Source organism: Eucyclogobius newberryi, unplaced genomic scaffold (genome assembly GCF_026437365.1).
Source record: "Eucyclogobius newberryi isolate DKJ021-1_F unplaced genomic scaffold, fEucNew1.0.hap1 SCAF_21, whole genome shotgun sequence".
In the NCBI taxonomy this organism is placed as follows: domain Eukaryota; kingdom Metazoa; phylum Chordata; class Actinopteri; order Gobiiformes; family Gobiidae; genus Eucyclogobius; species Eucyclogobius newberryi.
The window spans coordinates 4,777,210-4,792,166 of record NW_027315846.1 but is presented as its reverse complement, the minus strand read 5'-3'; the positions used below and the strand labels follow the sequence as shown (position 1 = coordinate 4,792,166).

General features: G+C 39.7%; 1 protein-coding gene across 1 annotated transcript in view; it reads left to right on the top strand.

Moving 5' to 3' along the window:
* The window catches only part of map4k5 (mitogen-activated protein kinase kinase kinase kinase 5), a 101,695-nt gene that overhangs the window by 38,474 nt on the left and 48,264 nt on the right, over nucleotides 1-14,957 (top strand). Inside the window, exons 20-32 of the mRNA XM_072458331.1 lie at nucleotides 1,291-1,314; nucleotides 1,419-1,504; nucleotides 2,473-2,514; nucleotides 3,385-3,469; nucleotides 3,564-3,643; nucleotides 4,556-4,616; nucleotides 7,954-8,068; nucleotides 8,682-8,740; nucleotides 9,532-9,635; nucleotides 10,641-10,818; nucleotides 11,591-11,659; nucleotides 11,822-11,914; nucleotides 11,990-12,060. Coding sequence (XP_072314432.1) covers nucleotides 1,291-1,314; nucleotides 1,419-1,504; nucleotides 2,473-2,514; nucleotides 3,385-3,469; nucleotides 3,564-3,643; nucleotides 4,556-4,616; nucleotides 7,954-8,068; nucleotides 8,682-8,740; nucleotides 9,532-9,635; nucleotides 10,641-10,818; nucleotides 11,591-11,659; nucleotides 11,822-11,914; nucleotides 11,990-12,060 — 1,067 coding nt within the window. The remainder of the gene's footprint in view (nucleotides 1-1,290; nucleotides 1,315-1,418; nucleotides 1,505-2,472; nucleotides 2,515-3,384; nucleotides 3,470-3,563; nucleotides 3,644-4,555; nucleotides 4,617-7,953; nucleotides 8,069-8,681; nucleotides 8,741-9,531; nucleotides 9,636-10,640; nucleotides 10,819-11,590; nucleotides 11,660-11,821; nucleotides 11,915-11,989; nucleotides 12,061-14,957) is intronic.

Here is a 14,957-nt window from a genome sequence, read left to right as displayed (position 1 = left end):
TCCTGCCGAGAAATCTGGCTCTTTACAGCCTTCCCGGAGCCTTACGCACGAGAATACAGAAGATTCTGTGTCAATAAGGCCTTTGTCCCGCCCCTCTTTCTAAAGCTATTCTTATTGGCTAGAATAATATGTCAATCAAAGTCTGCTACCTCACTAGCATGCAGCGCTATTTAGATGTAAACAGACTAATCCATGTGCGTCGCAAGCGGCACATTTTTTTTTGCGGAGGCTGTAGCAAACAAACCCGTGGACAGAAAAATTCGTGGATGGTCTCATTCTGTAGGTAACAGTCTGAAGAAAAGAAGGATACCCAACATTATTTTATAAGTCAAACAGGTCATTTGTTATGGACGGAGAAATGCGCCGGACAAGCGCATTCTCGTCCGGCGAGAAACGAAGAAAAGTTTGTTTACTTGACAATATCTCGAAATCGGATAACTTCAGGAAAAATACAAGTGGATATTGTTTTTCAATGATTCCTTACGGACAGACTGAGTACAAGGATGTACAGAATTAAAGCCGTTTCGTCCGTCATAAACAGCAAACAGGTAGGACATGCGTTTGTAAAAGTTGAGACTTTCTCACAAACTATTGGCAATTGCTTCTTGGGGCATATTATTCAATGTAAATCAATGACATATTCGTTTTGTTGAGAAAATAAGCTTTAAAATTATGTATGTATGATGTAAGAGAATATTTGAGATATAGAAAATGCTCGCCGGCGGACAGGTGGGTGGTAACAGGTTAAGAGAATAATTGTTACATCTTTAATAACGTACATCTGTGAAAAAAGACAGTTATAATAAATATATCTACAAGTTAAAAAGGAAACGATCTGGAAGCTCTAAAGTGTCAGAACTCTGCAAGATCAGCCAAATTGTGAGCATAATTAAATAGTTGCAGTTCATGTAGGTTATTAAGTCATTACAGTCATAAAATATGCTCTGAAAACAACTAAATATCTATTATGTCTCTTATGTGTAAAACCCGCAGACTTTGGATTTCGATAGCCTTTTCTAGCCATAGCAACTTCATTTTGTGTGTTTTATATTGTAAAAAACAAACGGAACAACATAGAGTCAAAAATCAAAAAGAAACTGAGAAACCAAAGAATAAAGCAAAAAATAAAAAGGTCACTGAGGCAATAGCGACTTTCCCAGGGTATTTAATGCAGAGAAATGTTGCTTTTAATGTGATTTCAGAGTCATTTACTTCACACTTTGCAATGAAACGTCATTTTAATGCCATAGAATGATCACAATTTGAATGTAAATGTTATTTCCTTGCAAGCTCTCTATAAGTCCAAATGTGCAGGTAAGACCACACACTTCGCTGTACAGTTTAGTCCTGTGTTTTTGTTGTCCTCGTTGTTGCTGTTGTTGTTTTTCCTGGCTCTGACTTTGGTTATTTTTTGTCAGACAACGACTCGGACGACACTGTGAACGGAGACGAGCCCAAACCGGCCCAGAACCGACAGCACCGGAAAGAGAAGAAGGATTTCCCCGTGCGTTTGTATTCGGGTTTATTCAGAATGTTGGTTTCAAAGCCAAATTGATGTTTTTATCAAGAATTCCAGAGCAGATTACCAATGACGTGTATTTCCTGGTGGCAATCTAGGCACAAAAACAATTCAATAGACAAAAAAACCCGTCTTGTTTGTTTTTGCTATAATAGAAGTGCCGCTCCCCCATCTGACGAGTTTTATACACTTTAAGCAAAACACAGCATGGAAAAAAGTAAAGAACTAAAGGAAAACTAAATGAAAAATGGCAGGTACCAAAATCGTATTCAATACGATCAGCAGTTACCGTATTTTTTGGACTATAAGTGGCACCAGCCAAAAAATGCATAATAGAGAAGAAAAAAACATGTATAAGTTGCACTGGAGTATGAAATGTGGTTGCAAGTGTGAAAATAACAAATAATATCACATATAAGTCGCTCTGGAGTATAAGTATACAAGTATAAATATACGGTAAGTATAAGTCGCACCCCGGCCAAAACTATGAATAAAGGTGCGACTTATAGTCCGGAAAACACAGTATAATCAAACTGGGAACAATTTAAACACAAGAGCTGTTAGATCATATGCATAAATTAAAGCTAAAACATAATTTATTAACTAATGGGATTACTTACCAATTGTATACATGTTTATTTCCAATCAGATGTTTTATTTCAGGAGTAAAAAAAGCAAACATTGGATCTCTAAACTGACAAACTCTCCTTCCAAACCTCATATGTTTTTCTAAAGTTGCACAGTAGATTTTGTTTTCCACAGACATTCGAACGAACACGTTGTTGTTGTTGTTGTTGTTGTTGTTGTTTTATGGCGGTTGGCATCCAAGTGTTGCATTACCGCCAGACTTTATTCCTCAGACTTACGTCATTTCCGTCTAAATATGTTCTGATTATTGCCTTTGTGACATCCGTCTGGTGTTTTATGACATGTTTCCTGTGTTTCGTCTTCAGAAACCTGCCATCAACGGGCTGCCGCCGACTCCCAAAGTCCTGGTGAGTGGCTCCGTCCATTGTTCCGGTGCATTCTGGAGATGTTTGGATTTGTGGTCACGATGTCCCAAGATCTGCATGTTTGACCCTGGTGTGGCGTTCGGATAGGCGAGGTTCAAGAAGTGCGCCAAGATATACTGAGGCTTTTATGCTTTTGTGAAGGGAAAACTGAGAAGATTAGCATCGATTTAGATCTTCATGTGATTTTGAAGTGGTTTATTAGACTAAACCAGTGCTGAACCCGGACTAGACCAGAAGTGCTAGACCAGAAGTGCTAGACCAGAAGTGCTAGACCAGAAGTGCTAGACCAGAAGTGCTAGACCAGAAGTGCTAGACCAGAAGTGCTAGACCAGAAGTGCTAGACCAGAAGTGCTAGACCAGAAGTGCTAGACCAGAAGTGCTAGATCAGAAGTGCTAGACCAGAAGTGCTAGACCAGAAGTGCTAGACCAGAAGTGCTAGACCAGAAGTGCTAGACCAGAAGTGCTAGACCAGAAGTGCTAGACCAAAAGTGCTAGACCAAAAGTGCTAGACCAAAAGTGCTAGACCAAAAGTGCTAGACCAAAAGTGCTAGACCAAAAGTGCTAGACCAAAAGTGCTAGACCAAAAGTGCTAGACCAAAAGTGCTAGACCAAAAGTGCTAGACCAAAAGTGCTAGACCAAAAGTGCTAGACCAAAAGTGCTAGACCAAAAGTGCTAGACCAAAAGTGCTAGACCAAAAGTGCTAGACCAAAAGTGCTAGACCCAAAGTGCTAGACCCAAAGTGCTAGACCCAAAGTGCTAGACCCAAAGTGCTAGACCCAAAGTGCGGTCATAAAGTAATATTTTTGCTACAGTCCCAAATACTTAGCCGTTGTTTTACGTTGTTGTTTCAGATGGGAGCGTGTTTCTCTAAAGTATTCGACGGGTGTCCACTGAAGATCAACTGTGCCACGTCATGGATCCACCCAGACACAAAAGGTGAGAAGCGAAGGTCGTCTGATCCATTAAATGCCGTTGCTTTCCAGTGATGCCAAAAGAAAACGATTCAAATTTTCTCCTTTTTCTTTATCAGATCAATATCTTATTTTCGGGACGGAGGACGGTATCTACACCTTGAATCTGAACGAGCTGCATGAAGCCACAATGGAGCAGGTCATACTCTTTATTATTAACACATCTGTAGCACCGACACAAGTAACACGTCAAACAATGTCGGCTTCATTTACATCGCCAGAAAAAACGATAACTGGATGTTAAGATTATTAGTTTAATCAATAATCGTGGTTATTCTATTTTATCTGGTTGTTTTTGTCACATTTATCTTAATTTTTGTCTTTGAGAAAGTAACATTTTGTAAAGCTGGTCACAAACTTGAGGAATAGTGACATGTTAGACCATAGGAATGAAAGAAAATGTAATATTTTAGTTGTTTGGTCACTGTCCGGTCACTAATTTGTTCAATAATCGTAAAATAGTCGCTATATTGTGATGTTTTCTCTCACAAGAATCGTATCAAAAACATGAAATCCTTAAACTAGAATAATCGGATAACCTAATGATACACTTAAAATGCACATATGACTTCTGATCATTTAAAAAAGTCAGTGAATTAGTAGATTTTTAGAGTAACAAACAAACGAGCAATGAATATTAAAATAACTCTTTCCATCTTTAACTTTTTTATTTTGTCTTTGTTATACTTACTACGTCGATGTTCAATAAATGAAATGATTTTTGTGGCTTAATATTAATCATGTGTACATTTTCTTTGCTTTAGTGGGGATTTTCTTGCTGTAAGAGGGTCAAAAAAGTGACCTATGATTAATTATAAACACAATCTACCTAATAAAACATTTAATTCTGCTATTTATTTCAGTGAGGCTTCTTTTTTAATTGTATTTTACATTTATTATTACTATCCTGCTTAGTTTGACATTTGAAAGGAAATCTGATTGCTGTTTTTCATGACGTTTCAATAATCTGATAACTCCAGAAATCAGATAATGGTCAGCTTTTTGATCCGTTTTGCAATATGAATGACGTTGCCTTTCTTTTGTCTCTCAGCTGTTTCCACGGAGATGCACCTGGCTGTACATCATCAACAACAACCTCATGTCTCTCTCAGGTACTGCCTCCTTTTATATTCGCATACAGCTGCATTTATCCACCCGCACCACAAAAAAGTTCAGATTAATACAATAATTTACTGCCCCAATATTATTCCCCGGGAGGAAACATTTATTTAATTTATTTATTTTTGTATTTTTTATCATTTATTTACGCTTAATCTGTTTTTCACTGTCGCCCGCCGAGGCAACGGCTGTTGTGATTTTGGGCATTACAAATATAAATTGAATTCAATAATTTGTTTTATTTTATCTTTTAAATTTATTTTATTTTTATTCATTAATTTTTTAAATTTTATTTAAATGTATGAATTTATTTTTATTTATTTAAGATAGAAATTACTGCTACTTAAATGCTATTGAAGAAATATATATATATATATATATATATATATTATTTTTTTTTTAATACTTTTTGATATTTTTGTTCACTTGTTTTCATGACAATTAAGATATATATTTTTTAATTTGTTTATTTTTTTATCCTTATGTTTAATTTTCCTGTAAATCTTATAACCACCCTATTACCCCCACTACAGTCACAATATTATAGAATTATATGGAAAAGTGTGGTAATATAAAAAAAAAAAACTGCATAATAATTGTACCTCAGAAGGTGATGATTAACAAAAACATACTAATAAAAATAATATCATCGGGTGAAGAATTGACCCCATAAACTCCAGAGGGTTAAACAGAAAACACTATATAAGGTGTGATGTCATGTTCACCCAGCCATAAACTACTGTCGCCGTCAGTCATTGTATAAACCGCTCCTTCGCCGTTATCTGTTTTCTCTGGCGCAGCAACAGCTCAAAATAACCCCATTGTCCCCGCGGACCCCCGACTCGCGCTCTGGAGGAGGAGGAGTCGATCCGGCAACATCAGGAGATGACAGATTGCTTTTACCTACAGAATAACGCCGTTCGTTCACGTGGCGACCAGCTGTACGGGCAGATAACGGCATTAAGCGGCGCTCGCCTTTTATAACGCGTCGCGCTCGAGCCGTTTTAGTATTTTTAAACACGACGCGGCGGCTGACTTAAAGGCAAAATTAACGAGCGTCTATTTTTACTACTTTTTCCGCGACGCGTTGGTTTTGAAGCGTTCGCCGCGACAATCCATTCACAAATTTAACGGTGGTTATTTATGAATCGCAAACGTCGTGATCACCAATTATTTCCGCGTTAGTTTTTGTGCAGGACGTCTATGGTCTCTCGACTTTCTACACTTTTACACTCGGCTCGTTGATATAAAAGATGTGAAAAAGTAGGGCCGTGACGATTAATCGAAATAATTGAGACCAGTCGACGGATAAAATGATCGTATTCGGGTAATCGTCATGGCAAAGACGGCAGTATTATTGAATCTATTGTAAATATTCTCCTTCTAGAACCCTTTAGTCACCATATTTCAACCTTTTTATTTGGTTAAAAATGTATTCAAAAAGTCTTGATATGCAATAGAAATAATCGTTTGACCATTCGATTAATCGTACTAAATAATCGTGACCAGTCGAGTAATAAAATAATCATATTCAAATAATCGTCATGACTTCATGGCAAAGACAGCGGTATTATTGAATCCATTGTAAATATTCTCCATCTAGAACACTTCGGTCACTGTATTTCAACCTTTTTAATTGGTTAAAAATGTATTTAAAAAGTAAAATACTAGAAATAATTGCTTGACCATTCGATTAATCGTGCTAAATAATCCTCATTGACCAGTCGACTGCTGAAATAATCGGTCGTTTCAGCCCTTAAATGAATAATAAAACGAATCTTGAGTTGTGCTAAAAGTGCGTTGTCATGGTGAGATCGGTTGTGGGCGTGACCGGACCCAGCCATGTTGTAGTTTGAACACATCTGTGACCTCTGACCCTCTGCTCTTTCTCCTCTGTGGCTCCTGCTCTCGTGGCTTCACTGATACTAACCGGCCTCATCAGAAGGTAATCCTCCATCACCACATTTCTGTTTTGGCTCCGCGCACCGCTAACCCCGGCCCTTTGTCGCTTCACTTTGACCTTGGTTTTACTTCTGCCTGGACTGCTAGTGATATTGTTCAGGCTACAGAAGCTTCAACCGTATTCCTCAAACTGTGGTCCACTGCAGTTTGAGGGTTTGTTTTGTTTAAAGACGATCTATAAAGACGTTTTGAGTTATTAACCGTGTGCTAACATTGTTTCCTCATCAAAAACACACCTGGAGTAGCATTTAGCTTCATTCACGCTTGTTTTATGAATCCCGGTTCGAAAGTCCTCTCCCCTCCGAGCGTCAAAAATACTCTGGTTTCTCGATCTGTGACGCGGCTCTCAGAATCCTATCTTCTGTTTTTGAAGTTAATAAATTATCGCCCAATTCCATGTGTGAATTTGTCCCATCTAATCGCCATAAGTACAACTGCGTGCTTAGACCCGGACGTGAGAGGAAAGCCTGTGTGTAATTCCCTCTGTAATTCCCTCTGCAGCCAATAGATGGTGCCAAAACAGCCAGTAGATTGCGTCAAAACTCTGATAGTTCTGGGTGAAACGGCAGAGATTCAAATATATCATTTTGTTTGTTATAAAACATGCCAAACTACAAGAACTTGAAAGCATTTTTAAAGGCCAATAACAATACAAATACTGCATAATATTTGTCCTTTAATGATTTTGTCCTCCTTTGGGTTGATTGTCATTTAGAACTACCGTATCTATTGTTTAGTCTAATTTCTGACCTAGTTTGGCATCATTTTAGACCATGTTTAGCCCTAATTTGATGACACTTATTGCAATTACTGTCGGGATCACATGCAATGGTATTTATTTATTTATTTGTCTATGGGAGTTTTTATTTATTTATAGGAGATCTTCTACTGAAAGTGTTTTTCAGACTTCCTATAAGTGATCTGTTCTTCTGTATCTACCTCTGTATCTACCTGCGTTGCACCAATGAAATTTCCCCATGTGGGACAATAAAGGAATATCTTATCTTTCCTAAGGTCCTATATTCTGCAAAGTTTTGATCTTTTATCCAAATGTTGGTAGAGTTGTTCTGCTTCATTCATTCGCTGCATATTAATCCTATAAATGAAGTCCATCTCTTCCTCCATCTTAACCTGCACGCTCCATTTATGAAAAATTGTAATCCATGAAGCTCCTCTGTGTTTTTAAGTCCACACGCCTTCCCCAGACTGCTCATAGTTATATGAAATAGTAACATGAAGTCTAATTTAGTTTGAAACGGCCTGAGAAATGCATAAATACTTATCTTTATTGTAGATTTTGATCACTAGAATAGACATTTTAACACAATTGTCTGCTTGGATTGTTCTGATGGTGTTTTGTTGTTGCAGGTAAATCGTTCCAGCTGTACTCACATAACCTCATCGGTCTGTTCGAGCAGCTGAAGAAGCCTGGACTCGCTGCTCAGTTTCAGACGCATCGCTTCCCAGACAAAATCCTCCCCAGGTGAGAACTAAACCGGGGGCTAAACCGGCTGCTAAAGCAAGGACTAAAGCAAGGACTAAAGCAAGGACTAAAGCAAGGACTAAAGCAAGGACTAAAGCAAGGACTAAAGCAAGGACTAAAGCAAGGACTAAAGCAAGGACTAAAGCAAGGACTAAAGCAAGGACTAAAGCAAGGACTAAAGCAAGGACTAAAGCAAGGACTAAAGCAAGGACTAAAGCAAGGACTAAAGCAAGGACTAAAGCAAGGACTAAAGCAAGGACTAAACCAAGGAGAGGCTAAACCCAGGGCTAAACTAAGTGGTTCAGCACGCACACAGAGTAAATATGTGCGTTTAGTTAGAGTTTGTGTTGTGTCTTTTAAAGTGTTGCTTGTCACAGTCTCTTCCATCTCCCACATCCCACATTTAAGTGCCCCAGCCTCAGACCCGCTGTGCTTCGGAGAAGGTCAAAACTTTGGCTTTTAAACTTCAGGCCTCTCGCCGCGCACAGTCTTTGTGCCCGCTCTGATTTACGCCCTCTTGATTAGTCGTGGTTGTAATTGAAATAAATGGTGCTCGGACGTCAGCAGCTCTTTTTTTTTTTTTTAAACCTTGTTCTTTTTGTCTGTTTTTCAGGAGATTCGCCCTGACGACGAAGATCCCGGATACTAAAGGATGCCACAAGTGCTGCATCGGTGAGTTTGAGACTAAACCGTGTCTGAACTTAACCAGAACTAAATCTGGACTGGAACAGGGCCACACCCCAACTACATCAGGACTACAGTGAATCAATAACACATTTGTCAGTCGCAGATAATGCTACAGGCCAGTAATTAAGGCACAAGTAATGTTAATAACTAATATTTTGGTGAAACTAAAGTGCTACATTCATCGCCAGACTCTTTAACTTTAAATTATCCTCCTAAACCTCTATAAACCTCTCTATAAATAATTTAAAGTTGTCCTTTCTTTAATTAATTTGGCATGAAGCGATCACACACAGTACAATCAAGCAGTCAAGTTCATGTATTTCAACTTTTATGACACATTATGCTTGTTTTTCTAGTACTTAGTCATAAAATATAACATGTGTAGATCATTATTATACATTTTGTTCATTTTTAAACTGCTAAATTGACCTAAAACAGCTTCGTAATATTAACGGGACCATTGAAATCCTGTTTAAAAGTGCAGAATTGATGTAGCAAGCTGTGGATTTTCATTGACTGGGTTTTATTGTCGAGAAATGGAAACTTTTCTATATAAATAATAATAAATGATCCATCTAAATACAGCTCTGAGTGAGATACTGATGAAAACACCGCCGTAACACGGCTTCAAGCTCATAAACGTTGATTTTTGCATGATACGTCTTCTTTAAATGGTTAAATTGCAGCTTTTTCCAATCCAGACAGCAGAATATTCCTAACGACGAGCTGGAATCGACTGAATATAGCGTCATAATCATGTGCGTCTCCTTTCACAGTGAGAAACCCGTACACGGGGCACAAGTATCTGTGTGGAGCTCTTCAGTCGGGGATCGTTCTGCTGCAGTGGTACGAGCCCATGCAGAGGTTCATGCTCATCAAGGTCAGAACTCAAAAGCTCATCCGCTGTAGCATAAATGACTCTAGTTCAGACTGTTATTTTACGTTTGTGTGATTAGATATTGCTGGATTTGAGTCAAAATATGTACTTTCAATATATTCTCATTGTCCAATTTCAACTAAAGTTAATAAGAAAACATGTACCGTATTTTCCTGAGTATAAGTCGCACCAGCCAAAAAAATTATAATGGAGAAGAAAAAAACATGTAAGTTTCATCTTGAAATGCAGTTTAAATAATAACGCTATGCTAACGCTAACACCTTCAGCTACATGAGGCACAGACAGAACTGTGGTAAGTGTCTGGTATGTTAACGTAACATATGAACAGTTATTCAGATAATATAGCATAAAGAACATGCTAACAAGTTTAGCAAAGCATCAGTTTTACCCCAAATCACTAAATCCATTGAATTCTTCTTCCTCTGTGTCACTTCTAAACAACTCCACAAACTCCAGAGGTAGAGGAAGTGCAGATTCTTCTTCTGCGTCGCTTAGAGCCTAGAGCGCCCTCTTGTGGTTGCCAGTGTTAAAATAACTAACAAAATGAATGATGATATAATGTGTTAATAATGTAACATAAGTCGCACCCCGGCCAAACCATGAAAAAAGGTGCAGAATAGTCCGGAAAATACGGTATTTTAAAAACAATTGTCTTGAATTAGTCTAATCGAATGTAAATTTTCATATTTTGTCAATTTGTGTAGATTATTTAGCTGAGAATATATTGAAAAGTAGTTACGTTTTGGGCCTAAGAAGTAAAGAGTTGTTGATTTTCATTCATAATTTAAGAGTTTAATTGCAAAAACTGATAAACGTCGTTACCATTGTCTTGCAGTTTATTTTTGTACAAGAAAATGTATTTTACTGCAGTTAAAATGTTATTCCGTCACATTATGTTCTTTGATATCTGGAACCTGAATTGAGATGTCTCTTTGCGGCCGTTTTGACCCGCGCATGTTTTGACCTTTGCCCTCTCCGTCCCCGCAGCACTTTGACTTCCCTCTGCCCAGCCCCCTGAAGGTGTTTGAGATGCTGGTGGTCCCGGAGCAGGAGTACCCTCTGGTCTGCGTGGCTCTCTCCCGGGGCTCGGACCCTGGGCAGTTGGTCCGCTTCGAGACCATCAACCTCAACTCCTGCTCCTCCTGGTTCACCGAGATGGGAATGAGTGAGTTTCTGCCTCTGCCACCGTCACCGTTTTATAAAATATGAAATGGGCGGGCCTCGAGACTTCCACTGTGGACACAGTAAATGGATACCGCCTCCCGACGTTTGGGTGGAAAAAAGCCATCACTAAGAAATGGATGCCACAAAGCACTGGATCGACACTTGAAAAATGTTATTCGTATTAGTCATGTCACAATATCAAATGTTAGTGTTACGATTATTGTGAGAAAAAACATCACAATTTAACGATTATTCCCGATTATCGAGACTGACTAAACAAGAGTTAAATCTTTAATTGTCTTTGTTCCTCAAGTTTGTGACCGGCTTTATGAAATGTAACTTTCTACAAGACAGAATAATGTTAAATTTGACAAAAACAAACAGATAAGTCATTTCAAGGTTGGTTTTCTGCCCAGAGACAGCAGGGGGCGACACAGACACTGCAAACGCATCAAAATTACATATTTAACCATCACAAAGAGATTTAGTAAGGTCAAAATGTGACCTAGTTCTGCTTTAAGTGTGCTAACGGCGCACTTCCTGTTTCGCAGAGACTAACACCCTCTAAAGTTAGACGCAGACAGCACACAGCGATCTTAATTTGACCCAATGAGCTGCTTTTACAATATAAATGTGCATATTTGACTTCATTACATGCAACAGCCCCTTTAATCCCAGTCGAACATGACATTACCTTTTATTTTGAAGCTGTGTCTGTGATAATAGATGATAAACCTTTATGATTCTGATGAAAATGAGGCGTGTTTCCACAGACTGCCAGCAGGTGGACGCGATTCACGTCACTCAGCTGGAGAGAGACACGGTGCTGGTGTGTCTGGACCGTAAGTGTCACTGTATATTCTGTATGTTTAGTCAAAGTGCTTTTTAGTTTTCTCAATGTTTATTTTGACTACACTTTCACCATGTTTATTATGTCGCCAAAGCACTTTCTTTTTCTTTTCCTTCCCTGATTTTAACTCCGCCTTTTCTTCGGCTCGTTCCAGAAAATCTGAAGATCGTGAATCTTCAGGGTAGACTAAAGTCGAACAAAAAGCTGGCGTCCGAGCTGAGTTTCGACTTCTGCATCGGATCCGTAGGCGAGTGATGTTTTAGAGCACGCGTTTGTTTCATTTGGTCTCGGCGTCTGATTCTGGCCCCGTGTGTTTGAACAGTGTGCCTTCAGGACAGCGTGCTGGCTTTCTGGAAACATGGCATGCAAGGGAAGAGCTTCAAGTCCAACGAGGTAAAACATGCACTTTTAACACTTCTCTTTTGTGTGTTTTTTATTCATTTTTTGTCAGTTTTCTCTCACTATAAATGAGGCCAAATTTGATTAAAAAAAAAAAAGAAAGTTCAGCTAGATTTAGTTTACTCAAATATTAAGTAAAATACTCAACATACACTGGGATCCTTTTGTATGTAATGTGTCAATAAAACAAAACATCTATACATTTTTCAGATTTATTTGTTGCAAATATTAGATTTTTTTTTTAAATTTTTGTTGGTCTGGATGTCGTGTGTTTCATATTTTATAGTTTTTTGGTTAAACATTATGTGATGGAAAAACGATCACACATTTTAGTTATTTTTTCACAAATTTGCGTGATTATAGCATTAGCATTCATTGTGCCATCCATTATACATATATATCTGTAAATATGTGTAACTCAAATGGTTTACGAATGTACAAAAAATGTTCAGATTAATCGAAGAAAAGAATTGATCAATTACTAAAATAATCAATAGCTGCTGCTCTACGTTATATGTGTCTGTAAATATACATCAGGATGTGTTCAAGCGGCACCTCTTTAGCCTCACCTCATTGAAATATAGAGAAAACCTCATATCTTTTGGCCTTTTGCCTTCTAAACAACTAATCGCGACAAAAGAATAGTCACTATATTTTTCAAAAAGCTAAATAATCGTTAGTTGCTGCTTTAATCTCTGCTTCCCTTACTCTCAGATATCAGTTTGTTTTATAATTTTTGTGCCTATTCAAAACTTCTAGCATCTGTGCAATAATGTCACGTTGTACGGTCACATTAGAGATCATTCCACTTTTAACTGTCTCTTCGCACTCGAGTTTATCCAAATTCCTTTTCCTCTTTCCTCTACTTTTAACTTGAAAGGTTAAATTGTGCCCTCTCGACCCACCTTTACCTTTTCCACCTGCTACATTCGTTATAAAACTCCCCGCTCCCCGTAGCGTCTGCCGCTCGTTTTGTCGCCTCTGAACATGATCTGGTTTGTTTCACACCTCAGCACTCGCCTGTATCCATCACAAAAGGCCTTTCATACGCCTCTCGCACGCACCCGACCGCAACACATTAAACTGCCCCGACAAAGCTCGCCTTCACCTTTAACACACGCACACACAACACACACACAACACGCACGCCATTCCACCAGAGCGGCCAGAGGTCAAGCGTCCACTCTGTTTGGGGAGTGACCCGTGCGCTTCGACAGTCCGGCGCTTTAATGACGACGCTGACCCAAGTGGACGAGCGCGACGGGATTTGTTTTAAATGTCAGGCACCGCGTTTAAAAATGCATGCTGGATCATAAACGGCGTCGCTGAATTATTCACCGGCTGGAGTCGTCCGGGTGGAGACCTCAGGAGGGGGGGAGTTCAGGGGGGAGGCGGCCCGTGGGTGTGAAGGGCCGGAACGCGTCCCGTGTCGAGGCGCGTCGTGAAGGCTTTAGACACGCTCGACGGTGAACTGTAGGATCGCATTTTAGTAAACGTTTGGAAATCGTATAATGTGTCCAGTATGAGTGGAAACAACCTACCGTATTCTCCGCACTATACGGCACACTGAAAAGCCTTTAATCGTCTCAAAAAACTACAGCGTGCCTTATAATCCAAGTGCGCCTTATATGTGAAAAATGATTGAAAATTTACCATTCATTGACAGTGCCCCTTATAATCCGTTGCGCCGTATAGTGCGGAAAATACGGTAAAGTCCACACAATTCTCCCGTTTTTCTAATGATGACTTGGTTTGGTCGAACAGAACCGTGGTGACTGTTTATCATAGTTTTACTTCAGTTAAGTTGCAGTTGGAGCAGAAATTAAATTAATATATAAAGGTTTTATCAATCTTGGTGTCATCATGGACCCCACCCTCTCCTTCACTCCCCATGTCAGCCACATTGTCAAGACCTCATACTTCCACCTCCGCCGCATCGCCAAAATCCGACACTGCCTCACCCTCCCCGCTGCTGAATCCCTCATCCATGCCTTCATCTCCTCCCGCCTCGACTACTGCAACTCCCTCCTCACTGGCATCTCCTCCCATTCCCTCCATAGACTCCAAATGGTCCAAAACTCCGCTGCCCGCCTCCTCACCCACACCCGGTCCCGTGATCACATCACTCCCGTTCTCCGCTCTCTCCATTGGCTCCCCATCAAGCAGCGCATAAACTTTAAAATACTCCTCCTCACCTTCAAAGCTCTTCACCACCTTGCCCCCCCCTACCTGTCTGACCTCCTCATCCCCCACCGCCCCACCCGAGCTCTCCGATCCTCCTCCTCTCTCACCCTGACTGCACCAACATCCCGACTCAAAACTTTTGGCGACAGAGCATTCTCCCGAACAGCACCCCGACTCTGGAACTCCCTCCCCCAACCTGTCCGCCACTCTCCCTCACTCACAACATTCAAATCCCGCCTAAAAACATACCTCTTCACCCAAGCCTATGACCTCCCCTACCCCTAGCCTCCTCTACCCCATTGCCTACACTTCTACCCCCTGTTACATCCCCATCTTTTTCACTCTACTTCTTCTGTCTTGTTCATTTTATCTGTATATTAATGTGTATTGTACGTGTTGTCCCCCCTGTCTGTAAATACCCCCCCCCCCTTTTTTATATATGTTCAGCGTCTTTGGGTCACTGAAAAGCGCTATATAAATAAAAGTTATTATTATTATTTAAGTGAGTAGAGCTGAATACCTCTGTGATGTCATCAATGTGCGACGTGCCATCAAGACAGTTTACACGGAACTGACACTTTTCTGACAGTTTAAACCAGCGTTCGACAACATAAAGGCATTTTATGGTGTTATTGTGTGTCAAATCGTAACTGTTGTCATTTATGTGGATTTTGGCTGTTGTTTACGGTCTAGAGTCCATGTCCAAC